The sequence below is a fragment of the Cynocephalus volans genome, chromosome 1, assembly GCF_027409185.1.
Source record: "Cynocephalus volans isolate mCynVol1 chromosome 1, mCynVol1.pri, whole genome shotgun sequence".
Lineage (NCBI taxonomy): Eukaryota > Metazoa > Chordata > Mammalia > Dermoptera > Cynocephalidae > Cynocephalus > Cynocephalus volans.
Window position 1 is genome coordinate 146,434,849 of NC_084460.1, and position 24,536 is coordinate 146,459,384.

The window sequence follows — 24,536 nt, forward strand, 5'->3', positions numbered from 1 at the left end:
CTCATCATGCTTCGACAGAGGGAAGGGAAAAGGAATTGGAAATATACCAGAAAAAAAAAAAAAGTAAAAGAAAAATATTCCAGAACTTTCTTTTCTTCTTAACAAGGCCTACTCTGAAGAGAAACTTTTTTATAAAAGTCTAACCTGATGGGTTTTATCAGAGCTTACATTAACTGTGGGAAGGGAAATATCCAACTCCAGCCAGCTCTAGTCTTCTATGTGGGGGAAGGGAAATACCAAAATCCAGCCCCTTCTAGCCCTCCTGCCCCACCTAAGGAGTGTGGAACCTGAGAAACACTGGTAAATTTCACGGTCCAGAGGCACAGGCTCACCCAAAGACTGAAACCTAATCATAGAACTATAAAATCTTTCTCCTCGCCACAACTTACCACTACATTACTAAAGGCCTATTTACCTTTCAACAAAAAATTACAAGGCATACTAAAAGGCAAAAAACACACTAGAACAGAATGAACAACATCAAAGTCAGTCAGATATGGTAGGGATGTTAGAATTATAACATGAATATAAAAAAAATACTATTGCTAATACAATAAGGGCTTTAAGAGAAAAAAAACAGACAACATACAAGAACAGGTGGATAATGTTAACAGAGATGGAAATTCTAACAAAGAATCAAAAAGAAACCCTAGAGCTGAAAAACACAGTAACAGAAATGAAGAATGCCTTTGATGGTCTCATTACTTGAGAGGACACAGCTAAGGAAAGAATCTCTGACCTTAATTATATGACAATAGAAACTTCAAAACTGAAAAGCAAAGAGACAAAAAGGCCTGAAAAATGCAGAACAGAATATCCAAGAACTATGGGACAACTACAGAAGGTATAACATATGTGTAACGGGAATACCAGAAGGAGAAGAAAAAGAGAAAGGAACAGAAGCAATAATGATTGAGAATTTCCTCCAAATTAATGTCAGACTCCAAAGATCCAGGAAGCCTGATCCACAGATCCAGGAAGCTGAGAAAGCACCAAGCCAGATAAATGCCAAAAATTACAGTTAGGCAAATTCTATTCAAACTTCAGAAAATAAAAGGTAAAGAAAAAATCTTGAAAGAAGCCAGAGGAATAAAACACCTTACCTATAGAGGAGTGGAGATAATAATTACATCCAACTTCTCAGAACAATGCAAGCAAGAAAAGAATGCAGTGAAATATTTACAGTGCTGAGAGACAAAACACCACCAACATAGAATTCTATACTCTGCAAAATTATCTTTCAAAAGAGAAGGAAAAATACAGACAGACAAATAAAACGTGATGGGATTTGTTGCCAAGTAGACCCACCTTGCAAGAAATGTTTAAAGAAGTTCTTCAGAGAGAAGGAAAATGATGTAGGTCAGAAACTCAGATCTACATAAAGAAAGGAAGGACAGAGGAGAAGGCAACCTTGGAAGCCACTGTTGTGAATACAGGAGGCCTGTCCTATATCACCATGTGTTCCTTTCTGCTTGCCCACAGGAGCCACAAAAAGGCCTCCTTGCAGTCATGAGCTCACCTCTGCTGACATGCTTCAATGGGAAAAACCCATGAAAGGTATGTTCTCAAGAGACAAATAGGTTTGCAGACTGTGTCCCTTCAATTGCCAATAAATATAAGATAAAGTTTGGGCACTTAACATGACCCCTTTCAAATAGGCTCAGCTAGCCCATGGGTTTTTGCGCAGGAGGATGTTCATTCACAGGTTGCTCTTTTAAAATATTTGAGTCATCAAACAAAAAGAATAACATGATAATTGTGTCTCATTCATCTGTCCTTTCCACATGAGTATCCCAGTTTCACTCTTTTTTTCCTAGTAAATTTCTTTCAGAAAACACTTTAAGCTGAGTCAGCTGGCCTCCAAAATCTATCTCCTTGGTAATTCCAATTCAGTGGCTTTTATGGAGCTGTTATTACACTGGAGTCTCACACCCAAGGACAATGACTGTTATTACCCTCAACATTTGCTTTGGCAATCCTTAGTTGTGAGGGCAATTTAGGTTTATACAATCAAAACGTATGTGATATACATTAAGCAAGGCTAAATTCACTATTCACAGTTAAAGATTGTTAACTAGGGCTCACATATGTTTGCAATGACTACACATCCCCACCACCACCTCCAGTACCTATCACAGATTTTTCACAATGTGCAGTGACAGGCTGAACAAATGAGTTTATATTTACATTTTATTTATATTTAAAAGACAAAGGATTCATTTTATATTTTCATTTTATTTGTTTAATAAATAAAACTGAAAAAAATGTAATATTTTATTTGTGGTTCTGGAGAGAAAAATATTTGATACATAATGAAAATATGATTCAGGAAAAAGCAAAGAAGCAAGAAGTCTGTATGAAGGTTTCTAGATTTTTCATTTCCTTAAAATATTTAAGGTTATTGTACTCCTAATAATAATAATATTTATATAATGTTTATTATGAACCAGACATTGTTTAAAGTCCTTTACATATATTAAAACATTTTATCCTCACAATAATCTAATAAAATGGGCTAATATTAGCAAACCCTTAATATCTCACAGCTATACAATGTCTTATAAACATTGATATTAAAAAATATAGATTTAAATAAATAATGGATTAATTTACAACACAATGCATTTCTTTGAAATACAAAACAACACAATTGAAATTAACATGATGCATATTTCGAACACTACCACATACATATCAGTTTTGAAAATAATAACTAAAACAATCCATTTTTAACAACAGAAATTACTACCAAAGTTTATATTTTTATAATTCAAACACATACATGGCAGTTTTAGATAACATCAATGTATTATAAAATGAATGAAAATGTAATACTAAAGTCTTTACTATGATAAATTAGTTATTACTACATGAAATATAGAAAATACAATATGAAAAGAGAAATTATTTGTTAGTGGATATTCCATTTTCTATCATAATCCATTCAATCTTTGGTTTTTTATCTTTGGAATAACAACATTAGGAAATGATGGACTCTGATTTATGAAATAAAGCATCTTTCTACACAGCTTAATCATAATTTATACCTCTTTTATGATAAAAATCACTAGTTACTAGTTTCTCTTATAGCTTTTATTTAGACATGAGTGACATGTGTTCCTATTTTCCTTATTGTAATGGTAAATTTTATTTGTCAACATGATTGAGCTAAGGGATGCCCAAATAACTGGTAAAACATTATTTCCAGGTGTCTCTGTGAGGATGTTTCTGGAAGAGATTATTAGCATTTGAATCAGTAAACTAAGTAAAAAAGATCAGCCCTCCCTCACTAATGTGGGTGGGCCTCATCCAATCCACTGAGGACCCAAATAAAACAAAAAGGGGGAGGAAGGGTGGGAAAATTCACTCTCTCTTCTTGAGCTGGGTCATCCATCTTCTCCTGCCTTCAAACACTGAAGCTCCTGGTTCTTGGGTTTTCAAACTTGGGAACTTATAACAGGACCCTCCCAACCTCCACCCCACCACCTTCCCAGGTTTTCGGATTCAGACCTGGGACTTGGAATTACACCATCAGCTTCCCTGGATCTCAACCTTTGAAAAAAGACTAAATTACACCATTGGCTTTTCTGGTTCTTTATTGTACAGACAGCAAATAGTGGGACTTTTTGGCTTTCATAATCAAGAGAGACAATTCCTATAATATATCTCACTATCAATAGATAGATAGACAGATAGATAGAGATAGAAATATATAGATATAGCTACCTATCTCCTATTGGTTCTATTTCTCTGGAAAACCCTGACTAATACTCTAAGTATTTTGGGATAAATTTGCTAATACCAATTCACTATGTCTAACAGATAAGATAATATATCTTATGTAATCTCTCAAGCCTTAATGATCATCTAAGTTACAGCATGCAAAAAAAATACATATATGTTATTTAACACCGATATTTGGCCTCTGAAAAACACAAAATTTTCCAAACTCTAATTATCATTACTGAAATAAAGTGCAAACTATATCCAATAGCACTTTTTTTCTGCTGACATTCAAGTTTTTCTTAATTTTTGATTAAAGTGTATTCTACTGTTGAAAAGGATATTTGATTTTGAATACTGGAGTACCTATATCTAAGTCCAGTACAACTATGTAATAAAGATCTGATCCACTGTGTATACATTAAAGATAAGCTTTTAAATCTTAACTACCTCCTAGTAGTCAAAAGAGAAGTGTGAAAAAAAAATCAGGGACCGGCAAATATTTCATTTTCTTGCTCAAAATATTACTATGAATAAAAATAAAAGAAGTTACTATTTCAGATAAGTTAACAAAGTACTTAAAAATCAACTTATTTTCATCAAGATTAAGTATATACATATAATTTTAGGTATACATGAAGTAATATCCTATAGAATTATTATTATGACATGCTTTATTAACTGTTAGGTTTTTATTAAGTGTATAAGTACACTTAATAATCAGTATGTGGCTACCCACATAAGTCACTTACTTTTCTACTATAGCATAAAAATGAAAAAAAAGACACATAGCTATTAAATTTTAAGGAGTATCAAACATAATTATCAAAGCTCAAAGGAAAGAAGATAGAGGTTTAATCATGAGATTCCTCTATTATGTTATGAAGTGCCTTTTCTTTTTCTGGCCAGTAGCAGTTACTTATTATTAGTCAGAGCTAACATAAGTCAGTATGCCTCAATAATACATACCCACCACTATGTGGCATTAAATGGGACCCAATCTATGATGGATATTAAGGATTTTGAATATTACATTTAACTACAGGTCCTCTGAATTGTAATTGTATTTTTTGCTTTCAATTACAATGTTATATACTGGCTAAAAATTAATTGAATAAAAATATCAAAAGGAAATGAGTAAACAGGAGAGTGACATTTCCAGAAAACTTACATAATCTTTCCTTCACATATTTTCAAATTACAAGAATAAATCCAAGAGATATATTTTTAAATGTCTTCTTTTGTACAAAGTTACCCATGAGCAGTGCTTTTCATGTTTTTTTTTTTTTTTTTCTCATTAGCATTAAAATGCCATGACTTCTTAAAGACCAGTTATTTCCTTTCTAGGAGATTTTCAAAATTGAAATGGGTCCTTCAGTTTTGCAAAAAATAAGGTTTAGGATTAACAAGTTATCAGTTATTCATAGAAAATAGAAAAGCCAGAGAATTTGCCTAAACTTAATGTTTATGAAAACACTTCTTCAGTATTCTCTTATAACTTCTATTGTGCTATCCAGAAAAAAAATTATTAAAGCACATTATTCCATTGATTTCCCTGGCACTCTGTTAGCTACTTTGTTATATCATCATAATTTTATTATCTTAGTGTATTACAGTGGCAGATAAAGGATAGAAGAAACACTTATAGGACAAAGTTCTTATCAGTTTTGAATCACACAAACATAAAATTCTTAACATTAGACAGTGAGAGCACAGTGTTAAGAATCATGACCACTGGTTGTGAAATTTTCTGATGTTTTCTAACCAAGACTTAACCTCTACACAAATATAATTGTTCTATTTCACTCTAGTCTCAATATATCAAAAATGTCAATTCACCTATATTTTGAGCATCCATTCTTTCCAATTTCCCAAGGCTTCTTTCATTTCCTGCAGTCTGTATTATGTCTTAAATGAAAGGAAACTTCAGTGATTTTTGTTTGAGTGAATTCAGAAAGTTTTTATTTTTACTTTTACTTACTGGGGCTGAGATGTACACCATCTAGATCAACTAAGACACTGAAATTCTTTCACAATATGGCTTAGCCTATGATTACAGACTTGTTTCTCACCGCATCCCTGCACTTCAGCCAGACAAATGATTTTTAACATTTCTAAAACTTAATGTACACATTTAATAATTCTGTGCCTTTGCTCACCTTCATTGCCTAGAAGTTGCCGCTACCTATTCTTCCAGCCCATAAGCGATTTCTTCACACTTTATAAAAAGAGCTGATATGTCACTTTTCACTCCCAATTTCCTTTGAAGAGAATCCCTCCCTTTATTATTCTTTCATAGAACATTTCTCAAAACTACCTAATGACACTTTCTTTGGCCTTACGATTGTGTAGAATTATCTCTGTATTGCAAGACTCCATGAGGGCAGAAAAAATCTGTCTTAAGCACACCAACAGGATACTTAGCAGAGAAGAACATAAAACAGAAATTTGTTAAATTGAATTCTGGACAATGCTTAAAAGAAAATAAAGTATATTTTAAATGTTGACACAATTGACAAGAAATTATTTTAGAAAATTAATATATTCCATTTACATTTTTGTAAGCCTAAGAGTTACTTGTTCAAGACTTCATCTGTTTTCCATAACCACTAGCCAGGGATGCTCATCTCCTGCTCAAACGACCACTGGTGGGTCTGTTCACAGGCACACTGTGAATACTGACTCCTGCAACCACATCAACATGGTATCACTAGGGGAATGGCTATTTAAGTAAAAAATAAATCTATGGAATCATTGACTAAATTTCTTATATTTTATGTAGTACATTATAGGATTTCAAAAATACCTTCGTTCAATCCTTTACAGAAAGAGAATCTTTCAATTAAAAAGTTATTTCTAGAAAGTAAATTGTTCACAGAAAATACCAAATATACTTCATATCATAAATTGCCAACGATTTAACCTAGTTATCTTTCCACCTATGATATATTTACAAAAACCTACAGAATTAATGTCTCTGAAGAAAGGTAACTGGTAAAATGGCCACTAAAATTAGTGTGGCTCAATAAACCTGAGCACCTGAAAAATTTATACAATTTTAAATAGATATAATTTCAATTTTAATACATAAATGCTGGTTTAAATGTTATAAACTGATTAATGATTCCCATAGACCTAAAATTATTTAACCTCTATTGATGTCTAGATTATTTTAATTCTTGGTATTTTTAGTAGCTTTTCATCAAAATTCTTCATCCTTAGTTGTTTTAACCTATAAATAGCATTAAGCAAAGCTCCATTCTTACCAGTAATCTGTCCTCTTCATTAAAAGAGAAAGAATTAAATTGCATGTTTTCTTTACAACCTACTTATGTAATCCACCCACTTTATTGTTTCCCTTGATTTGCCTTTGTTTCACCTAATTCACATAGCTTCAGCCACATCTATTATGAAATATGCCCATGTGCTTCCATTTTAAAATATTTCTACACTTACACTGCCATACATGGATTATTATTTTGAGGACAACCTAAAAGTAATATATGCTATGCCAACAGTGATATGTATTACTTTTCCCTCTGTGGTCTACATGTATTGGCCATTAGACTTTATCTTTACATGGTAAAATCTTAGAAGAAATAAAAAGCAACTAGCTGTGAAATTATCATCCATAAGTGTCATGATCAGGACACGTTTGCTTTAGAACTTTTGCTGTACTACTTTGCAGCTCTGTGACCTTGTGAAAGGTATTTACTGTACCCATCTCAATTTCCACATCTATCAATGAGGAAAAATTATATTTGATTTCCAGAACTGATGTGAGTAAAGTACCTTGAACAATGACTAACATGGAATAAATGTTTAATAAATTTCAACTACCTGTTCCTTTTCCACCTTATTCTATCACATTTCTTTGCTATTGTATTCTTCTCTTTCCTCTTGCTAATCTTTGCCCAGTGTCTAAAATGCATATCTTAGAATCTTAAATTAGCAATACCAGGGGTCTTCAAAAAGTTCATGAAAAGATTCGTATTAGCTTTTAATTCTACTTTCCATCATCTTTCTGAAATACCCTTATATATTTATCAAGAAGAGAAAAGAAATCTGAATCAATTATGCAAATATCACACATAAGGAATTGGCTTCTCATGAAGTCGTCAGTGCTCCTCTCTGTTAGCAGTGTCATGGTAAAGGCACAGGCTATAGAGTCAGAAATAACCTTTTTTTGAATCAGAATACATCTCTCATTGTTTGACCTGTAACTGTTGCTATTTTTTGTTCCTTATCTCTTGAAGGCTGGGATTCTGCAACTGAGTGATAGAGGTAAGACATACCTCAAAAGGGCCATTATGAAAATGAAACATTGAAATGCTTAGTGTAGTATCTGGCAAATAAAAAACTATGAGGTAAACGACACTTTTCAAGCAGTTCTGCCCTTTCTCTATAACTAACAATTCAGAAATATTAGAAAATATCCCCATTTCATAACGTCTATGACAAAATTATCACAAGAATGATGGCAGCAAGTTCATCCATAACTCTCTAAATCCCTGTGTCTTTCAACTACCAGTTTGCTCTGAAATGCAGACTGATCAAGCCAAACACAATCACTAGAGCAGAGGAATAACTCCTGTTCCTCACATAATTCTCTGCATATGACTACATGAGGCCGGTGATAATACGTCTCTAATATTTTTCTGTCATTTTTTCAGAACACGGAAAAAAAGGTTTTCTAAGCTACTTAATTGTTGGTAAGTTATTACAATTTATTTTGTACAGCAAGGAAAGGAGATACACACATATATATATTTATATCTTGATATATACATATATCTTGAAAGGTTATTTTAGAAAAAAGTTTCATTCATTTCCTAAAAGTAACTATGACAAATATGACCTATTTAATTCATCAACAAATACTTATATTTATTCATTTTAATAGAAATAGATAATGAAGATAAAAGCGTAATCCCAGCTTTAAAAAATATATTTCTTAGAAAATTTCAGAAAAATAAAATCACAGAATGTAAAACGAACAAATCTAAATAAGTAAATAGACTGTTAAACTAGTTAAAAGAGGAAGATTTAACTCTTCATAAGATTTTTTAGTTGAAAACACACATATTTAATGAGTAACTGTTGATGTAAAGTATCAAATTCAAACAGCAATATATGAAAGGTTTCAAGAATAAAACATGTTTAGGTCAACTTCTCCTTCCAGATTTAAATTTGAAGATATGATGGAAGAAGCAAGGTAAAAATATTAACTAATATTGTGATGAAAGAGAAAAATACAATTTCTAAAGAAAAAAAAAGAAAAGCTAACCTAAGTGTATCTGTACACATTTGACTGCCTCTATTATCAAATATTTTAATTAGACAAAAATCAAAGTAAAAATCTTCACTAACCACCATTTTAGTTTAGATTAACATGAAAAAAGCAGAAATATATTGCAATGTAAAAATGATGCAGAATATGTAAAAACATATAAAAAATAGTCAAATATAACCATAGCTAAAATGTTGGCACCTGAAAAACTGTACTTTGTAAATTACACATCCTTAGAAGTCTTCAAAAACAACTCCTAACTAACAAAAACCTAATCACAATTTATCTTCTGGCCAAGTTCAAGAACACATACTGCTTTAGTAGACTCATATTTTCTATTAAAACCAAATTGGTAATATTTGTGTAAACCACTTATAATACCCTAATTTTGTTTATGTAGAAATACTCATTAAGACCATCAAGTTTAACATATACACACAATCAGTATTTCTAAAGAAAATGTTCATATTGGAGGTATTCTAATGTTACTATGTATAAAAAATATTTAAGAACAATTAGTAATTTACATATCATTCCCATTGATTACCAGTTCTATTGTATTTTAATCTTTTCTATAGGATTTAAGCTATCTGCCAAAATTTGTACTAAATATAACCAAAAATCCACTATTCCTTTAACTATTATGAGACTAAAAACCTAACAAAAATGACAACTTTAAGAAGATATTTAAACTTACCCCATTTAGTGGATATGTTTTCCATCCTAGCTCTCCCAGCACAGTCGTCGTATCAAGTAACACAACTGGAATTAAACAGATAAAAAAATTTACATTAATTTCTCAACCGATACAAAAATATATTAAAGTTATTTAAATCATTAATGTCAACTACCCTTACTACTATTAATTGCCCTAACTTTAGTTGGGCAATAAGTTGCATAATTACTTTTAAAATTATTTATATATATTAAATATTAATATATAATATTAAGTAATGATAAAATGCATAAAGTGTTTAAATTAATTTTTAAATATGTAGATTTCTGCTTAACAATGCTAAATAAAATTACTAACAATTTAAAAAGTCATTTTTAAAACTGATGAAATAACTATCTTTGCTTCCCCCCCTTTCACATATAGTTTTTAATGCTACATTAAAGAAAGAAAAAACTGCATTAATGCAGGCTCCTTTACTTTCTTTTTGTGTTATTAATTGCTCTTATATAAAATGGGCAAAGTATGAACACAATTCATTTTTAATAAACCTACCATCTTTAAAGTATAATTCATTATTATCATATGTGCTAGGTAATGTACTTATTGCTATGGGACGCAAAAACAAAAATAAAAATCATGCATATTTTTTCCTTGACCAAAAGTAATTTTTAATCTGGCTGAAAAGACAGACTTGTAAACAAATAAGAACATGTTCTGTTAAATTCTAAAATCAAAGACTATATAACACCCTAGCAATTAAGTTAGGCTAAGGTTGAGAGGGCAGGTCTAGGAGGACTTCACAAAGGAGATAAATGCAATTTGAGCTGGCTAGAATGAGGATGAGGGGGTCTTCAATCAGATATGGTAAGAATTTTTTTTTTTTCTTTTTGAGTACTTTCTATAAGTAACTGAGATGTAACTAAATCAGTTCTCAGTAGCTGGAGTGAGGACTAGTAGTGGGGATTATTTTGAGGAAGTAGGAGAATAGAAACGATGCTGGAAAGACAGATGGAGATACCTGAAGATTGTTTTGTAGTGTTTCCAGTAGGTAAATGTATAATGCTTATGACTCAGCAGATCTTTATATTTAACTATTACTTCCCAGGCCCGCAGATGCCATGAGCCACACTCTGAGAAGCAATGCCTTCGTGCCTGATCATTAGTTTTGTGCTTCATCTTTTTAAGGAAGTGGGGTTTTTTATTTGTAGTTTTAAAAAATGCCTTCATATGTTATTTGGCATCTGCTATTTAGTGTCTATTAAAAGGATTCTGTGGTTTTTCTTAGATGAATCACTGTCATAAATTTTATTTATACATTTTAAAATATGAAACTAACCTTAAATTGTTGGAATAAACTCTACTTGCTCACTTCAGAATATTCTTTTAGCACAGTTGAAAACTATTCACTAAACATAACATTTGTAAAACTGAGCGGTAATTTTTAATTAATTTTTCTTGTGAAAAATTCTCAAACATATCTTTAAAAATACAGAATAAACCTTCATGTACTACTCATCACTCAGCTTCAATAATTACCAATTTATGGCCACTCTTGCTTCATCTATACTTGCTTACTTATTCTGCCACTGCAAAATTTATTTGACGCAAATTCCAGTAATCATATCGTTCATCTGTAAAAATTTCAGCATGAACTTCTAAACTAAAGGACTCAATATAACTACAATCTCTTAATTAATATGAAGTCATTCCTTAATGTAATCAAATATCCAGTCAATGTTTAATATTCTTTCTTGTCTCAATTCATTTAACAGGAAAGCAAGATCCAAATAAATGCTGTACATTACACAATGTGTGGGTATTAATCTTTAAATATATTTTTTTAAATCTATAGGCTCCCTCATAATATTTTTTTCAGTTAGACTTATTGAGGTATGTTTTACTTAAAATGAAATTCACACTTTTTAAATGTACATTTCTGCAAATTGTAACAAACCCCACATCCAGTCAACATGGCTATAAATTAAGCTACGGAATATTTCTATCACCTAAAAAATATTCCTTGTGATGGTTTAAGCTGTAATCCCTTTCCCACATGATTCCCTGGCAACCCCTAATCTAATATCTGTTCCTATAGTTTTGCCTTTTTCAGAATGCCAAATGACTGAAATCATATAGCATGGAGGCTTACGAGCCTGTTTTCTTTCATTTTGCAGAACGCATCTGAGATCCATCTATATCGCTGCATGTTTCAACAGTCAGTACCTTTTTATAACTAAAAAGTATTCCACTGTATGGAATTCCCTAGTTGATGAACATGTGAGCTATTTCCAGTTGGGGACATTATTTATAAAGTCATTATAAAATTTCATGTAGGCTTTTATATAAACCTACTTTCATTTCTCCAGGGTAAATAACTAGGAGTAGGATTACTAGGTTATACAGAAAATGCTTATTTTTTTTTTAAGAAACTGTCAAACTGGATTCTAAAACTGCTGTGCAATTTTACATTCCTAATAGCAGAATGAATAGTTTTACAGTTCCTTCACATACCAGGACTTAGTATTGCCCAGTTTTCTGGAGGCATCCTAAGAGGTGTGCGACAGTGTCTCATTTTCGTTTTAATATGCATTTTCCTTAATGTCTAACCAATTATCTTTCTTACTACTTGAAATGGACTTATTGGGGAAAAAAAAATAAAATAAAAAACTAAGTCATGTTGTCTCACAGTGTAGATTAGATTTTCCTAACTGATCATATCACTGAACACCCTCCTCCACTCCCTGTACTTTAAATTGGTAGATATAAGTATATCTAGTGGCTTGATCAGATTCAGGTTCCATTTATTTTTATTTTTATTCTTTTGAAAGACAACTCCATTGGTAGTGTTTCATAGTTCTTATACCAGAAAATAGGTAGGATATCAATGTTTACTAGAGACACATTAAAAGGACTCAGGAACCAACTTGCATAGGCTTCCACTGGCAAAAAATGGATAATTTGACCATACACAAGGTTAATTACTGTAAAGGACTGAAACAGTCAAATATGCTTAAATCCATGATTTATAATGATAAAATATACCTTTCGCTAACTTTTGTAGAACGCCAGTATAGCATTATTTTTTTAAACTGGTAAATAAACTGAAAAGAATAAAACACTTATTTTGCTTTTTCTATATGAACTACTTATGAATAAAAAAAGTTAATGAAATGACATTTTTCTTATTGAAATATTCCAGTTAACAAATGAAGAAGGAATGACTGAATTAGGCTATACCACTTGCTACTCCTAATGAATTAATATATTTAGCTAATGGTTTCCCATGGCTGCTAACATCATAAGAAGAAATAAAAGAAGACATAAAGGGCCAGAGCTTTTCAAAAGTCTTTCTTTATAGTTTAATTTACTCCATATTAACACAGAATTTTAACAAGCTGGAAGTAATAGAAGTAATAGATAAAGTACAGGAAGGATAAGATATACATGCACATATATGCACACACACACACACACACACACACACACACACACACACACACACAACGGCATCTGGGTTCCTTCAGTGTAACAAAAATAATTTCACATATTAGAGAAAAACGTGATATATAAATGATATAATATATCATTATAATAAATATTCAAAATCATAAGCTTATCTTGTTATCAATTAAAAGTTCTTTTAATTTTTGGTATACACTGTTCAAAAGAATTCAGAAGTAAAAAAAATATCAATTTCTACTTTGAGCACTCAAAAGTTTAATGTTACACATTTAGCACATTTATATTTTTGAAATACTTAATTATTTCCCTAGTAGGCTGAGAATATAATGATACTAATTCTGTTACTGTTGTAATGGCTTTCTATATACATTCTCTCTTCTTCAAGTAATCTCCAAATTGTCCTATAAGGGTCTCCCCACTTTAAGTAGATCTTTACCTAATCACCCTTCTTTGATGATCTGGTGATTTTTGTAAAGTACAGTTTTTGTCTATTTTCACAAGGATCTAAACTCTCTTTAAGTCACTGCTGTCTCTACGGTGTAGTCAACAGTTTTAATTGTTGATGATCCTATTCTCTTTTTAACAGTTTTACTGAAGTATAATTGATATATAAGAAACTGCGCATATTTGATGTAAACAATTTGAGGAGTTTGAATATACGCATATATCCATGAAACCATTACCACAGTCAAGATAATAAAAACACTTAACACCTTTGAAAGTTTCTTCCTGCCCCTTTTTTTGTTTCATTTTATTTTTGAGGTTTTATGATGGGTAGGGTAAGAATACAACATGAGATCTATCCTCTCAACAGATTCTTTTTTAAAAAATTAACTATTTATGATTTTTTTAAAAGTGTTCACATTCAAGTATAAAACTCTCTTTACCCATAATAACCTTGATTCTCTACCTCAGTCACCTGTATACCTTATACTTGAGAGTTGGTCTCTTTAAACCCCAACCATTTACATATAAAACATCTTACAAGGCGATCTTTACAAAGTATATTACAGTTATCCCTCATCGTTCATTATCCACAGAAGATTGGTTTCAAGACCGACAGATACTAAAATCCAACGACGCTCAATTCCTTCATATAAAGTGGTTTAGTACTTGCGTATAACTTAAGCACATCCTTCCATATAATATTTTTGGATTTATTTATTTACTTATTTTTATTAAAACATAATTGATTATACATATATGGGGTACAGAGTTCAATATCAATATCTGTACAATGTGTGATGATCAAATCAGGATAATTAGCATGTTCATCATTAAAAAACATAATAATTCCTTGTGTCTCTTAACCAATTTCTCGCTAATTCCCCTCCCCTTCCCCTTCTCCACCTCTAGTAACCAAATTTCCAAACTAGACCTTTACATCTCACCATATACCCATGGATTAAAACCTTAAATATAAGACCTGAAACTATAAAATTCCTAAAAGAAAAGGATAGGGGAAACACTTCAGGATGTAGTACTGGGCAAAGACTTTATGAATAAGACCTCAACAGCACGAGAAAAAAAATAAACAAATTGGATTATATCAAACTTAAAAGCTAATGCACAGCAAAAGAAACAATCAACAGAGCAAAAAGAAAATCTACAGAATGAGAGAAAATATCTGAAAGCTATGCATCTGACAATCATGATTAATATCCCGAATATACAAAGAACTCAAATAACAGTAAAAAAACATAATCAGATTTAAAAATGGGCAAAGGAGCTGAATAGATATTTCTCAAAAGAGGATATACAAATGGCCAAGAAGTATATGAAAAAAATGCTCAACTTCACTACTCATCAGGGAAATGCAAATCAAAACCATATTGAAATATCATCTCACCCCAGTGAGAATGACTATTATCAAAAAGACAGAGAACCGCAAATGCTGGCGAGGATTTGGAGAAAGGTGAGCCCTTATATTCCTCTTGGTGGTGGAACTATAAATTAGTACAGCCATTATGGAAAATGGTATGGAAGTTTCTCAAACAAGTACAGATAGAACCACCATAAGATCCAACAATCCTTACAACTGAGTATATACCCAAAGGAATGGTAATCGTCATGTCAAAAGGATATCTGTACTCCCATGTTTATTGCAGCTCTGTTTACAATAGCCCAGATATGGAACCAACCTAAATATCCATTGATAGATGACTGGATAAGGAAAACATGGTATATATACACAACGGAATACTAATCAGCCATTAAAAAAAAGAATGAAATTCTCTCATTTGTAGCAGCATGAATAACTTTGGAGAAAATTATGTTAAGAGAAACAAGCCAAGCACAGAAAGAGAAATACCACATGTCCTCACTCATAAGTGGGTACTAAAAAATAAATGGAAGGAAGGACAACCACAATAATATACTGACCTTGAGAACTGAGGTTAACAAAATTTTTAAGTGCACAATACAGTATTATTAACTACAGACACTCTGCAGTACAGCAGAAGTCTAGAACATATTTATCTTGCATAAATGAAGCTTTGTACCCATTGAACAACTCTCCGTTTCCTCCTCCCTCCACCACCAGCAATCACCATTCTACTCTGGGCTTCTATAAGTCTGACTATTTTAGATGCCTCATATAAATGGATTCATATCCTTCTGTGACTGGCTTACTTTATTTAGCATACTGTCCCCCAGTTTCATCCATGTTGTTGCATGTGACAGGATCGCCTTATTTTTTAAGGCTGTACCATAATTTCTTTATCCATTTATCTGTTGATGGACATTTAAGGTGTTTCCATATATTGGCTACTGTGAATAATGCTGCAATGAAAATGCAAGTGCAGTTATCTCTTTGAGGTCCTGATTTCAATTCTTTCTGACATATACCCAAAAGCAGGATTGCTGGATCATATGGTAGTTCTATTTTTAATTTTTTGAGTAAACTTCATTCTGTTTTCCATACTGCCTATATCAATTTACATTCCCATCATCAATGTATAAGAGTTCCCTTTTCTCCACATCCTTGCCAACACCTATCCTTCACCTGTTTTGATAACAGCCTTCTTCACAGGTATGAGTTGATACCTCATGATGGCTTCGATTAGCATTTCTGGATTAGTAATGTTGGGCATCTATTCGTATACCTGTGGGCCATTTGTATGTCTTCTTTGAAGAAATGTCTATTCAAGTCCTTTGCCCATTTTTTAATTGGGTTATTTATTTTTGCTACTGAATTGTAAGAGTCCCTCGCACATTTTGGGTATTAGCTCCACGCTCCTTTTTTTTTTTTTTTTTTAGTACTCAATTTACAGATGAGAAAACTGAGGTTCACAGAGGTAGATAATTTTCTTTGAGATCACAAAGCAGTAGATGTAGATTCTAACCAAGATGACTGATTCTCAAACACCCTGTTCTAAATCTTTTAAAAAGCGTTATTTTTCTTCTTTCTTTGTAGGTGTAGAGAAACACCAATATTTCTTTTTCTGATTTTTAAATATCCATAATTTTGATCCTAGATTTCTCATCAAAGATTTCTAAAGAAAATTCATCAGTACCTCCTACAAATAATAACATTAAAATCAAGGTGTTTATTAGAGTGGAGCACTCAAAAATCTCTAATATGTATTTATTAAAGTCTATCAACAGAAATTTACTTTTCATAAATCTTGTATAGAAGTTATTGCAAACTAATTAATTAATTGATTGAAATAATTATTATTCTTTCTAAAACAATAAAGCTGCTTTGTTCTTAATATCATAACCTGTGAAGTATATTCATCTCAAAACAAATAAAAAGGAAAATATGTAAGTACTTACAGCAGTGTAGATGCTTAAGAAGAATTTTTTGTTTCTTAGTAGCTTTCAGAAACAAGATTTACCTAATTGATTTATTTTCATTAAACTGCATTTATACCTTTTAAAAATTCCTAAGAATACTTCAGACGAGTGAATAATAGTTTATATTAACATAAAACTGAGGATTTTTGAGATTTTTAATACCATTCTATATGGTAGATGTTTTAATTTTTTATCAGTTTTTTCACATACAAAACCCCCACAAATTCAGGTTTTTCAGGCAAACTAATTACATTGAACCCAGAAAGGTGAGAGCTCCTCCTGCTGGCCTGAAACAAAAATTATCTAGTCCCTACCAGTGTGCAAAAATACTGTAAATCCAGTAGGAGGAAAAAAGAATTATATCAATATTAACTTCAGGAAAAAGCTAATACTTTTTTATTTTTAATTTAATGGCAATGTTTTAAATAACAATATTACGACCTATTACTTATGTAAAGGCTAAAAATTAAAATATAGTTATTTATTCTTATAATAAATGAGAAGTTGGATAAACCAAAAAACAAATGGTAGGCTGATGCTATCAAAATAAAGTTTTTAAAAATATGTATTTTTTTAAAAAGCAACATAATAGATTAAATATGTTCTAAACTACAATCTTCCTATTAGCTTTTAGAGAAAAAATTCCAGCATATTATATTTCCCTCTGAAAATATATTTTATTAGTGTTTCCTTTGCTAATTCCTTTGAAAATTATAAGAAAATTTCATACTGTTTTAAAAGAAATTACCAAATGATATAGAGAAGTTTGATAGTATTGGATTATATATGAAAGTAATAAGTACATAAAACTAAAAAGCTCAGTACTAATTCCTTGTTTTTAATAATTTATCAAGTTTTTATCTGTATTCCTTTTAGTAAATTTAAGGGATATTAGTTTTAAATTGGCGTATTGGTTTATAGTATATAATAGATCACCTTTATTCAATCTGCACAATAAAAACAGGATGAGATTTTATTTATATACCATTTTGAAAAATTAAACAAGGAGGGGGTAAATCAACCCATTAAGGAAGTAGCTATTCTTTTAGGATAATTCTGTTGTAAAAATTGCAGTTAATGTCATGTGAAATGAGTCCAAAGATTTATTACTATTTTTAAAAGTTCACACAATATAAATACATGTTTGGGAACTTTCTCTAACAGACTTCATGCAAAAAGAAAAAAAAAAGGCATTTCTTCACAGAATCATTCAATAGAGCCTTTAATGTCCAGCACCGTAAAGGAAGTTACTAGGTCACTTAGTTACAGCACAACCATAATAGAGGCTTACGATAGTTTTGTGTTCCACTAACTGTAGCACACCCTACCACCTCTGATAGCTCTAAAAGACAAGCAAATAAACAAAAATAATTCTGACATCATGACCAGATACAATCAGAGAATACCTGAAATTACAGATAAACAAACAAACATGTGCTTTTATGCATTACATTTTGGAAGTTGCTCACTTGAATGCCATACTGTTTAGATGCTTTAAACTGACATTCAGATTATCAAATTATCTAATCCAGTTTTGACATAATTGCATATCACTTTTTGGTAAAAACCAAAAATTTTTACTTCCATATCTACATATTATGGGTACAACTCTTACATAAAGCTAGAATCAATATTTTATTCCCCCAAATCTAATGTAGATCGCTTTAAATAAACACCGGATTATAATGTTTACACATGGTATATCCCTCTGTGTACTGGTATTATTTTTAAAGCAACATCTTCCAAAGAGAACCAATCCTTCTTAAAAATAATGAGGGGAAGTGGAGAGGCTGGTTAATGGATACAAAGCTGCAGTTTAGATAAGAGGAATAGATTCTGGTGTTCTATTGCACAGTAGGGTTGTAGAGGATTCATAAAGCAAATATACCTCACAGGGCTTGGTTTTCCAAAGCCTTGCAGTTTCAAATATTGACCTTGCAAAGGACAGGAAATTTCCCCCAGGGCACTGAGTCTCTGTTGCAAGATAAGAATCATAACACAGCAAGGCTGCTGGTTCTAAGACAGACAAGTTACTAATTGATATGTAAGGTTACTAAAAAGCTGCTAGAGGAAAAGGGAATGTTGGCTAAATCAAGACTGTTAGTGGATCACTTAATTGCCTAACAGAATGTCATCTGACTTTTTTTTACTGAATGTTACCAGCTTCTATTGTAAAACTTGTTAAACTGTACTTAGCAAAACCCCACCTATGTCTCTTCCTGTAACTTCTTGGTCTGGAGAATAAATGCAGGAAGAGAACCCCAATTTGTGGTTAATTTTCCCAAATGGAAGGAATGCCTCTATCTTGAGGGTTCTGGGAGATTAACCCCTTTCTGGGGCTTTTCACTGCTCAAAAAAGATGGGCTTTGAGTAATCTTTGGCAGCTCCGTCACCCAGGGGAAAAGGGGTGACAAATCCGTGGGAGGCAAAGCAACAGTAGGGTGACTGTAGTTAACAATAATATATTGTACACTTCAAAATAGCTAAAAGAGAGGATTCTCAATATTCTCACCACGAAGAAATGACAAATACTTGAGGTGATGAATTTGCTAATCACTCTAATTTGTTCATTACACAATGTATACATGTATCAAAACATCGCATCATACACATAAATATATACTATTATTATGTGTCAATTAAAAATAAAATAAAGCTTTAAAAAATAATGAAACTACTATTATCTAGATGTTGAGATCAATATTTGTTCATTAGGAGTACTTAATAGCATTTTGTTTTGTTGTGGTTGTTTTTCTTATTTCTGTTGTTGCTTTTTCCCTTGTTTTTAATATAGGTGTTATTCATGATTAATTTAATCTACTCCTTTAGTTATATGAGAGTTTAGAAATCCTACTGTGAAAGATAAGGTAATACAAACATAGTGAGGTTACACAGCTCTCTCAAATTAGAGAATAAAATCAAATCTAGAACTTTTGAATTTATACCCTTCAGCTTTCTACTCTAACAGAAAATATCTTTTTCAGAAGCATGTTCAAACTTCTGTCTCCATGCCTTCCAGAAAACAGATTCTCCTTTTTAGTTCTGATAGAAAAATAAGCTATAAAAACCAAAAATTATTTTCCTTCGCTATTACCTTAAATAGAAAAGAGGGTAAAAAATAATCATGCTATATAATATTGTACCTAATGAACTTACTTTGAGGATAAATCAAATGAACTAATTTGCCATTATTTAGAAGGCAAGTTACATTACAGAGAAAGAACTGCCACTTAAAATCTTACCCAAATAATGAACAGTTAAATAGCTGATTAAAAATATAACTACTAATGTTCATCTTCACTTTCACACCTTCCCGTATCACTCTGTCCAAGAACCTATAGCTCTTTACCCTGTCTGATGCAGCTTTATTTGCTTCTGCCTTATAATCAGTCCTAAAATCTGCCAATATCAGCACTTACCACAGAGACTAGAAGAGAACACAGGTATGGAACTGATCTACCACAAGGTATGCTTCTGAGCAGGTCATTAATACTTACCAATGAGTTATCTCAGAAGATTTCTATGGTTAAAAAATACCAAAAAGAAAGGAACTTTGGCATGTTCCTAATTAATAGAAGTATATCATTCTTCCGTTTTGACATCTTCAGTAAAAGTCAGTCATTTTCTTTGTCTTGAAAATGGAAGGAAAATACATAAATTAGATAGCCTCATTTAGAATCTGTATTATTTGCACCTGTTTCAATTACACAGAGTTTAAATAGGTAGGAAAGATTATTTGGCTTTAGTCTTGGATTTGCTAGTCTTAAAAGTATGTTTAATAAATGTTATGAGTTTCTCATCCCTCACATGTAAGTGCCCAATTTAGCCCAAGCCACTGAACTTGCTCCCCATTGCTTAAACAGCATCAAAGATGCTTCTTGCCTTTCTAGTTCTATCCTTTCTTACATTTCCCACTTGTCTTTCATGGGCTTTAGACACTTTCCAATTTTTTTTTGTAAGGATATTATTAAACTTAAGGTCTGAAATAAGCTTAAATCATTTTTTATAGCCCTGGTAAAAGAGATTATGACTAATTATTTGAGAGTCTTATCTACAATATTATGGCCATCTCAGTTAAAAACCATTTCTATATGATGAAAGGTCTAAAAACTACTGAAACCCTTACTTTAAAAAGAAACAGTAATGGCTTTGTATTGAGAAAGAAAAAACAAATTTTACTTTAGTCTAAGAAAAAATTACATTAGTAAAAGTCAGTCATTTTCTTTGTCTTGAAAACGGAAGGAAAATTTTTTTTTCCTGCAGCACTGTTTTTCCCTCTGTTAAACTACATGGATATAGTGGAAATAGATTTTAACTTCCCTTACTAAGCTATATGAAGTCACAGAAATGTTACTTGACTTTACATACCACATTCTGATGTTATTTCAACAAACATTTATTGAGTCTCTGTTATATTTAAGACACTATATTAGGCATTGTAGGATACAGAAATTCTGTAAGATACAATGTCTACCTTCAAGGAGTACCAGTTGTCATTTTATCACTTCCACTGTTAAGATTTTTGTGTCAACCCATATGCCATAGTTTATTCAAACATGTAAACAGCAGGACAGATTAAAATGTCCTTATTTAGAAGGTGCAGACAAGAAAAGGCTGCAGCTATTTAGTAGATTGTGTAGAAATAAATTGCTATTCTAAAAGGGCAGACATCCCATATCACATCATCAACATTACCATCAAAAATGTCAGTAATTGGACCACTTATCTCGGTTTCTATAGAAGTGGCAAGAACTGAATAGATTGTAGAAATGCATCCCCGTAGTCAACAGGAAGGGAAATAATAATTTTCTACCTGTAGGATACTCTCCAAAATAATCCCCAATGTTAAAAATGCTAAATTTGTCTAAAGAAAAAGTGTGTTTTACGTAGAATGGGAGATAAAAAAAAAAAGAATGAAACATTATTTGAAGTAAACATTTTTCTAGTCCAAGCTTTAGTCATAACAAATAAGAAATTATCAGGTAAAAGTCTTAATTTTGTCACCATAATTTTGAAACAAATACATACATATTAAATAATTCTGAAATGACAGAATTATTTTTTACATTGAAATTACAGCCAAATCAAGATACCATAATTATCAATATTATTTTAACTTAAAATTAGTTCTGCCAAAAGAGTATGAGCTCCTCAAGGGCAGCGACTTGTGTGGGTGGGAGGGGGGTGGATGTGTGGGTTGTATGGGGGTGTGTAGGGCTATGTATGTGTTGAATAAAATGAATGAATGAATGGGGACAATGGAAGGGAGAACTGGAAGGAAACTCATGTCATGGAAAAAAACACTGTTAACCAACTACTAAAAAAGAAAAAAAATGGGATAAGTAGGAAAGCAGGTATTAGATGAGATTTAAATAACCAGTATGCTTAGTTTGTGATGGAGAAAGTCAAGGCCTATTTACATATGATCTGTGTGCGATGTAGTTAAAGGGCAAAGTGGTCTCTAAAAAATAAAATCAAAGTAGACATTTGTTTTGAGCATAGGATAGGTTGTGAGAAGACACACAACTGTATCTATTGGAGTTCTCCATTGCTCCAACTTGGCCCCAACCCTTTCAGCATGCAATGCTCTCAGGCTGCTTATTCTCAGTCCAAACTCTGCATCTATCCTCATCCGTAACTGTGCACAGTGTTCAAATCATCCTTCTTTTACCAGATGCCCCAAGAAAGCATACATCATACGAAGAAAACAATTCAACTAAAATAGCATACAAATGTGCATATGAATACTCATTTCCCTTATTTCTTCTGCATTATTTCTTTATCCAAGTTAAATTTGAATTGATTATGGCACCTTCTGGTGACAGTGACTTTGGATTCTTTAATGGAATAACTAAAATCACAACACAGAACAATTTTTCATAGAAATATATTGAAATAAAATTCCTAAAACTTCAACTTCTATCATGTCCCAAGAAATTACTCATTGTTTAGATCATATTTTCTCCTATCTACTTCCTGGGTTCCATACTTGGCTTTAGTATTGTGTGCTTGTTTAATCTTGGCCAAATCATAATTCTTTTACTACCAACTGTTGGGAGTTGCCCTGCCTAAACCAAGTAATTCTGTAAGCCTTAGTATCTACCCTAACCTGACTCTCAATAAATTGTGATCTTGTTAGCTACCCTAGTAGGGTAGCATAGCTTAGTAAATAAAAACAAGTGTTAAGAGACAGAAGTTTGCTCATTGTGTCATAGGTCATGATTGCCTCTTCACCATTTGAGTTTCTCTTGTTACTTGATCCACTCTAGGAGTCCTCAAGAGAGATCTAAGGGCAATGCTGTTTTTTTCTAAGATTCCTCTGTCCCTTCTCTCCAGCTGATTCCAGAATATTACCCATACTCTAGCTCCTTTAGTCTCTAAAAAAGGTGTAGGCAAACTACCAATATTGAAGACTCTTCTCTAAAGTACCTAACTAACCTCTACTCATGAATACTCAGATTTCACAGTCAACTCCTCATAAAACATGGATATCAGGCCATGAAAACAGATAATCTATTCTTATAATATTATACATTCTGGGGAGATGCTACAAGAGAATAATTTAAATACAAATGTAATTTTCTAACCATTTACCATAATTTCAACATTCCTGACTGCCTAAAGAATGTGTGTTGTCTTCTGAATAAGTAAATTGAATAATAGCAGCAACACTGCCTGTGCAACAGTCTATAACAAGAGAAATGGGCAGGAAAAATGTGAAGACAAATAAAATATTAACACAACCAGTTGTCATATCATTTACACATTAAACATCTTTTAGCACAATTATTTGATAAATAAAGTCTTAAGAATTATGAGGATACCTTCCTACTGGAAAATATTGAGGAAATGTCAGAACGAATGTTAATGACAAATTAAAAGGCACATGAACTGTGCAAGACAGCTGATCTTTTTCAGCATATTCTGTACTGTAGAGACGGCAGGAGGAGGAATGGTTCATAAAGGAAACATTTACAAATGTGACCCATGCCAAGAATAGCATGGCTTCAGTATGAAGGAAAGAATGACAGATGGAAGCTTTATGGTTGGCATAAAAAATAAAATAATAAAAAAACCGCATTATCATCATTACCTTGTGGGGAAGACAAGTCATTAAGTACTATTGTCAAATTGTTTATCATCAGGACCTTGTGCAATAAAGTAAATGCAACAGAAATGATAATGGCATTTTAACATTTAGGCAAATGGAGAATATTTTATTCAACACAGGTTTCCCAAGTATAATTAAGCATAAGAAAGCAGATGCAGGCTTTCATAAAACACTGATCATCTTTCTTAATTTATTGATTACCCAAGACATGGATCATAGCAATAAATGTATAAATGTATAATAACTCTTTCGGTGTAGTCACCAGGATCCAAATTCTGTCCTTGACTTTCATGTTTGAGAAACATGTTTCATTTTTTATCCTTCCAAGGAAAAGTAATCATATTTCAGGAGGCTAATTCTTGCTAATCAGGCATACGGGAAATTAATTTATAAATAAGAAGGACAATTTATTCACTGATGATTTGTTTCCCCAGGGAATTGCCTTCCCCACATGTAAATCCATTCAAGAGACTAAA

At 31.9% G+C, this 24,536-nt stretch overlaps 1 protein-coding gene across 1 annotated transcript in view; it reads right to left on the reverse strand.

The window, feature by feature from the left end:
* The window catches only part of EPHA6 (EPH receptor A6), an 839,959-nt gene that overhangs the window by 773,425 nt on the left and 41,998 nt on the right, over window positions 1-24,536 (reverse strand). The window contains exon 2 of the mRNA XM_063078754.1: window positions 9,711-9,775. Within this exon, the coding sequence (XP_062934824.1) occupies window positions 9,711-9,775 (65 nt within the window). The remainder of the gene's footprint in view (window positions 1-9,710; window positions 9,776-24,536) is intronic.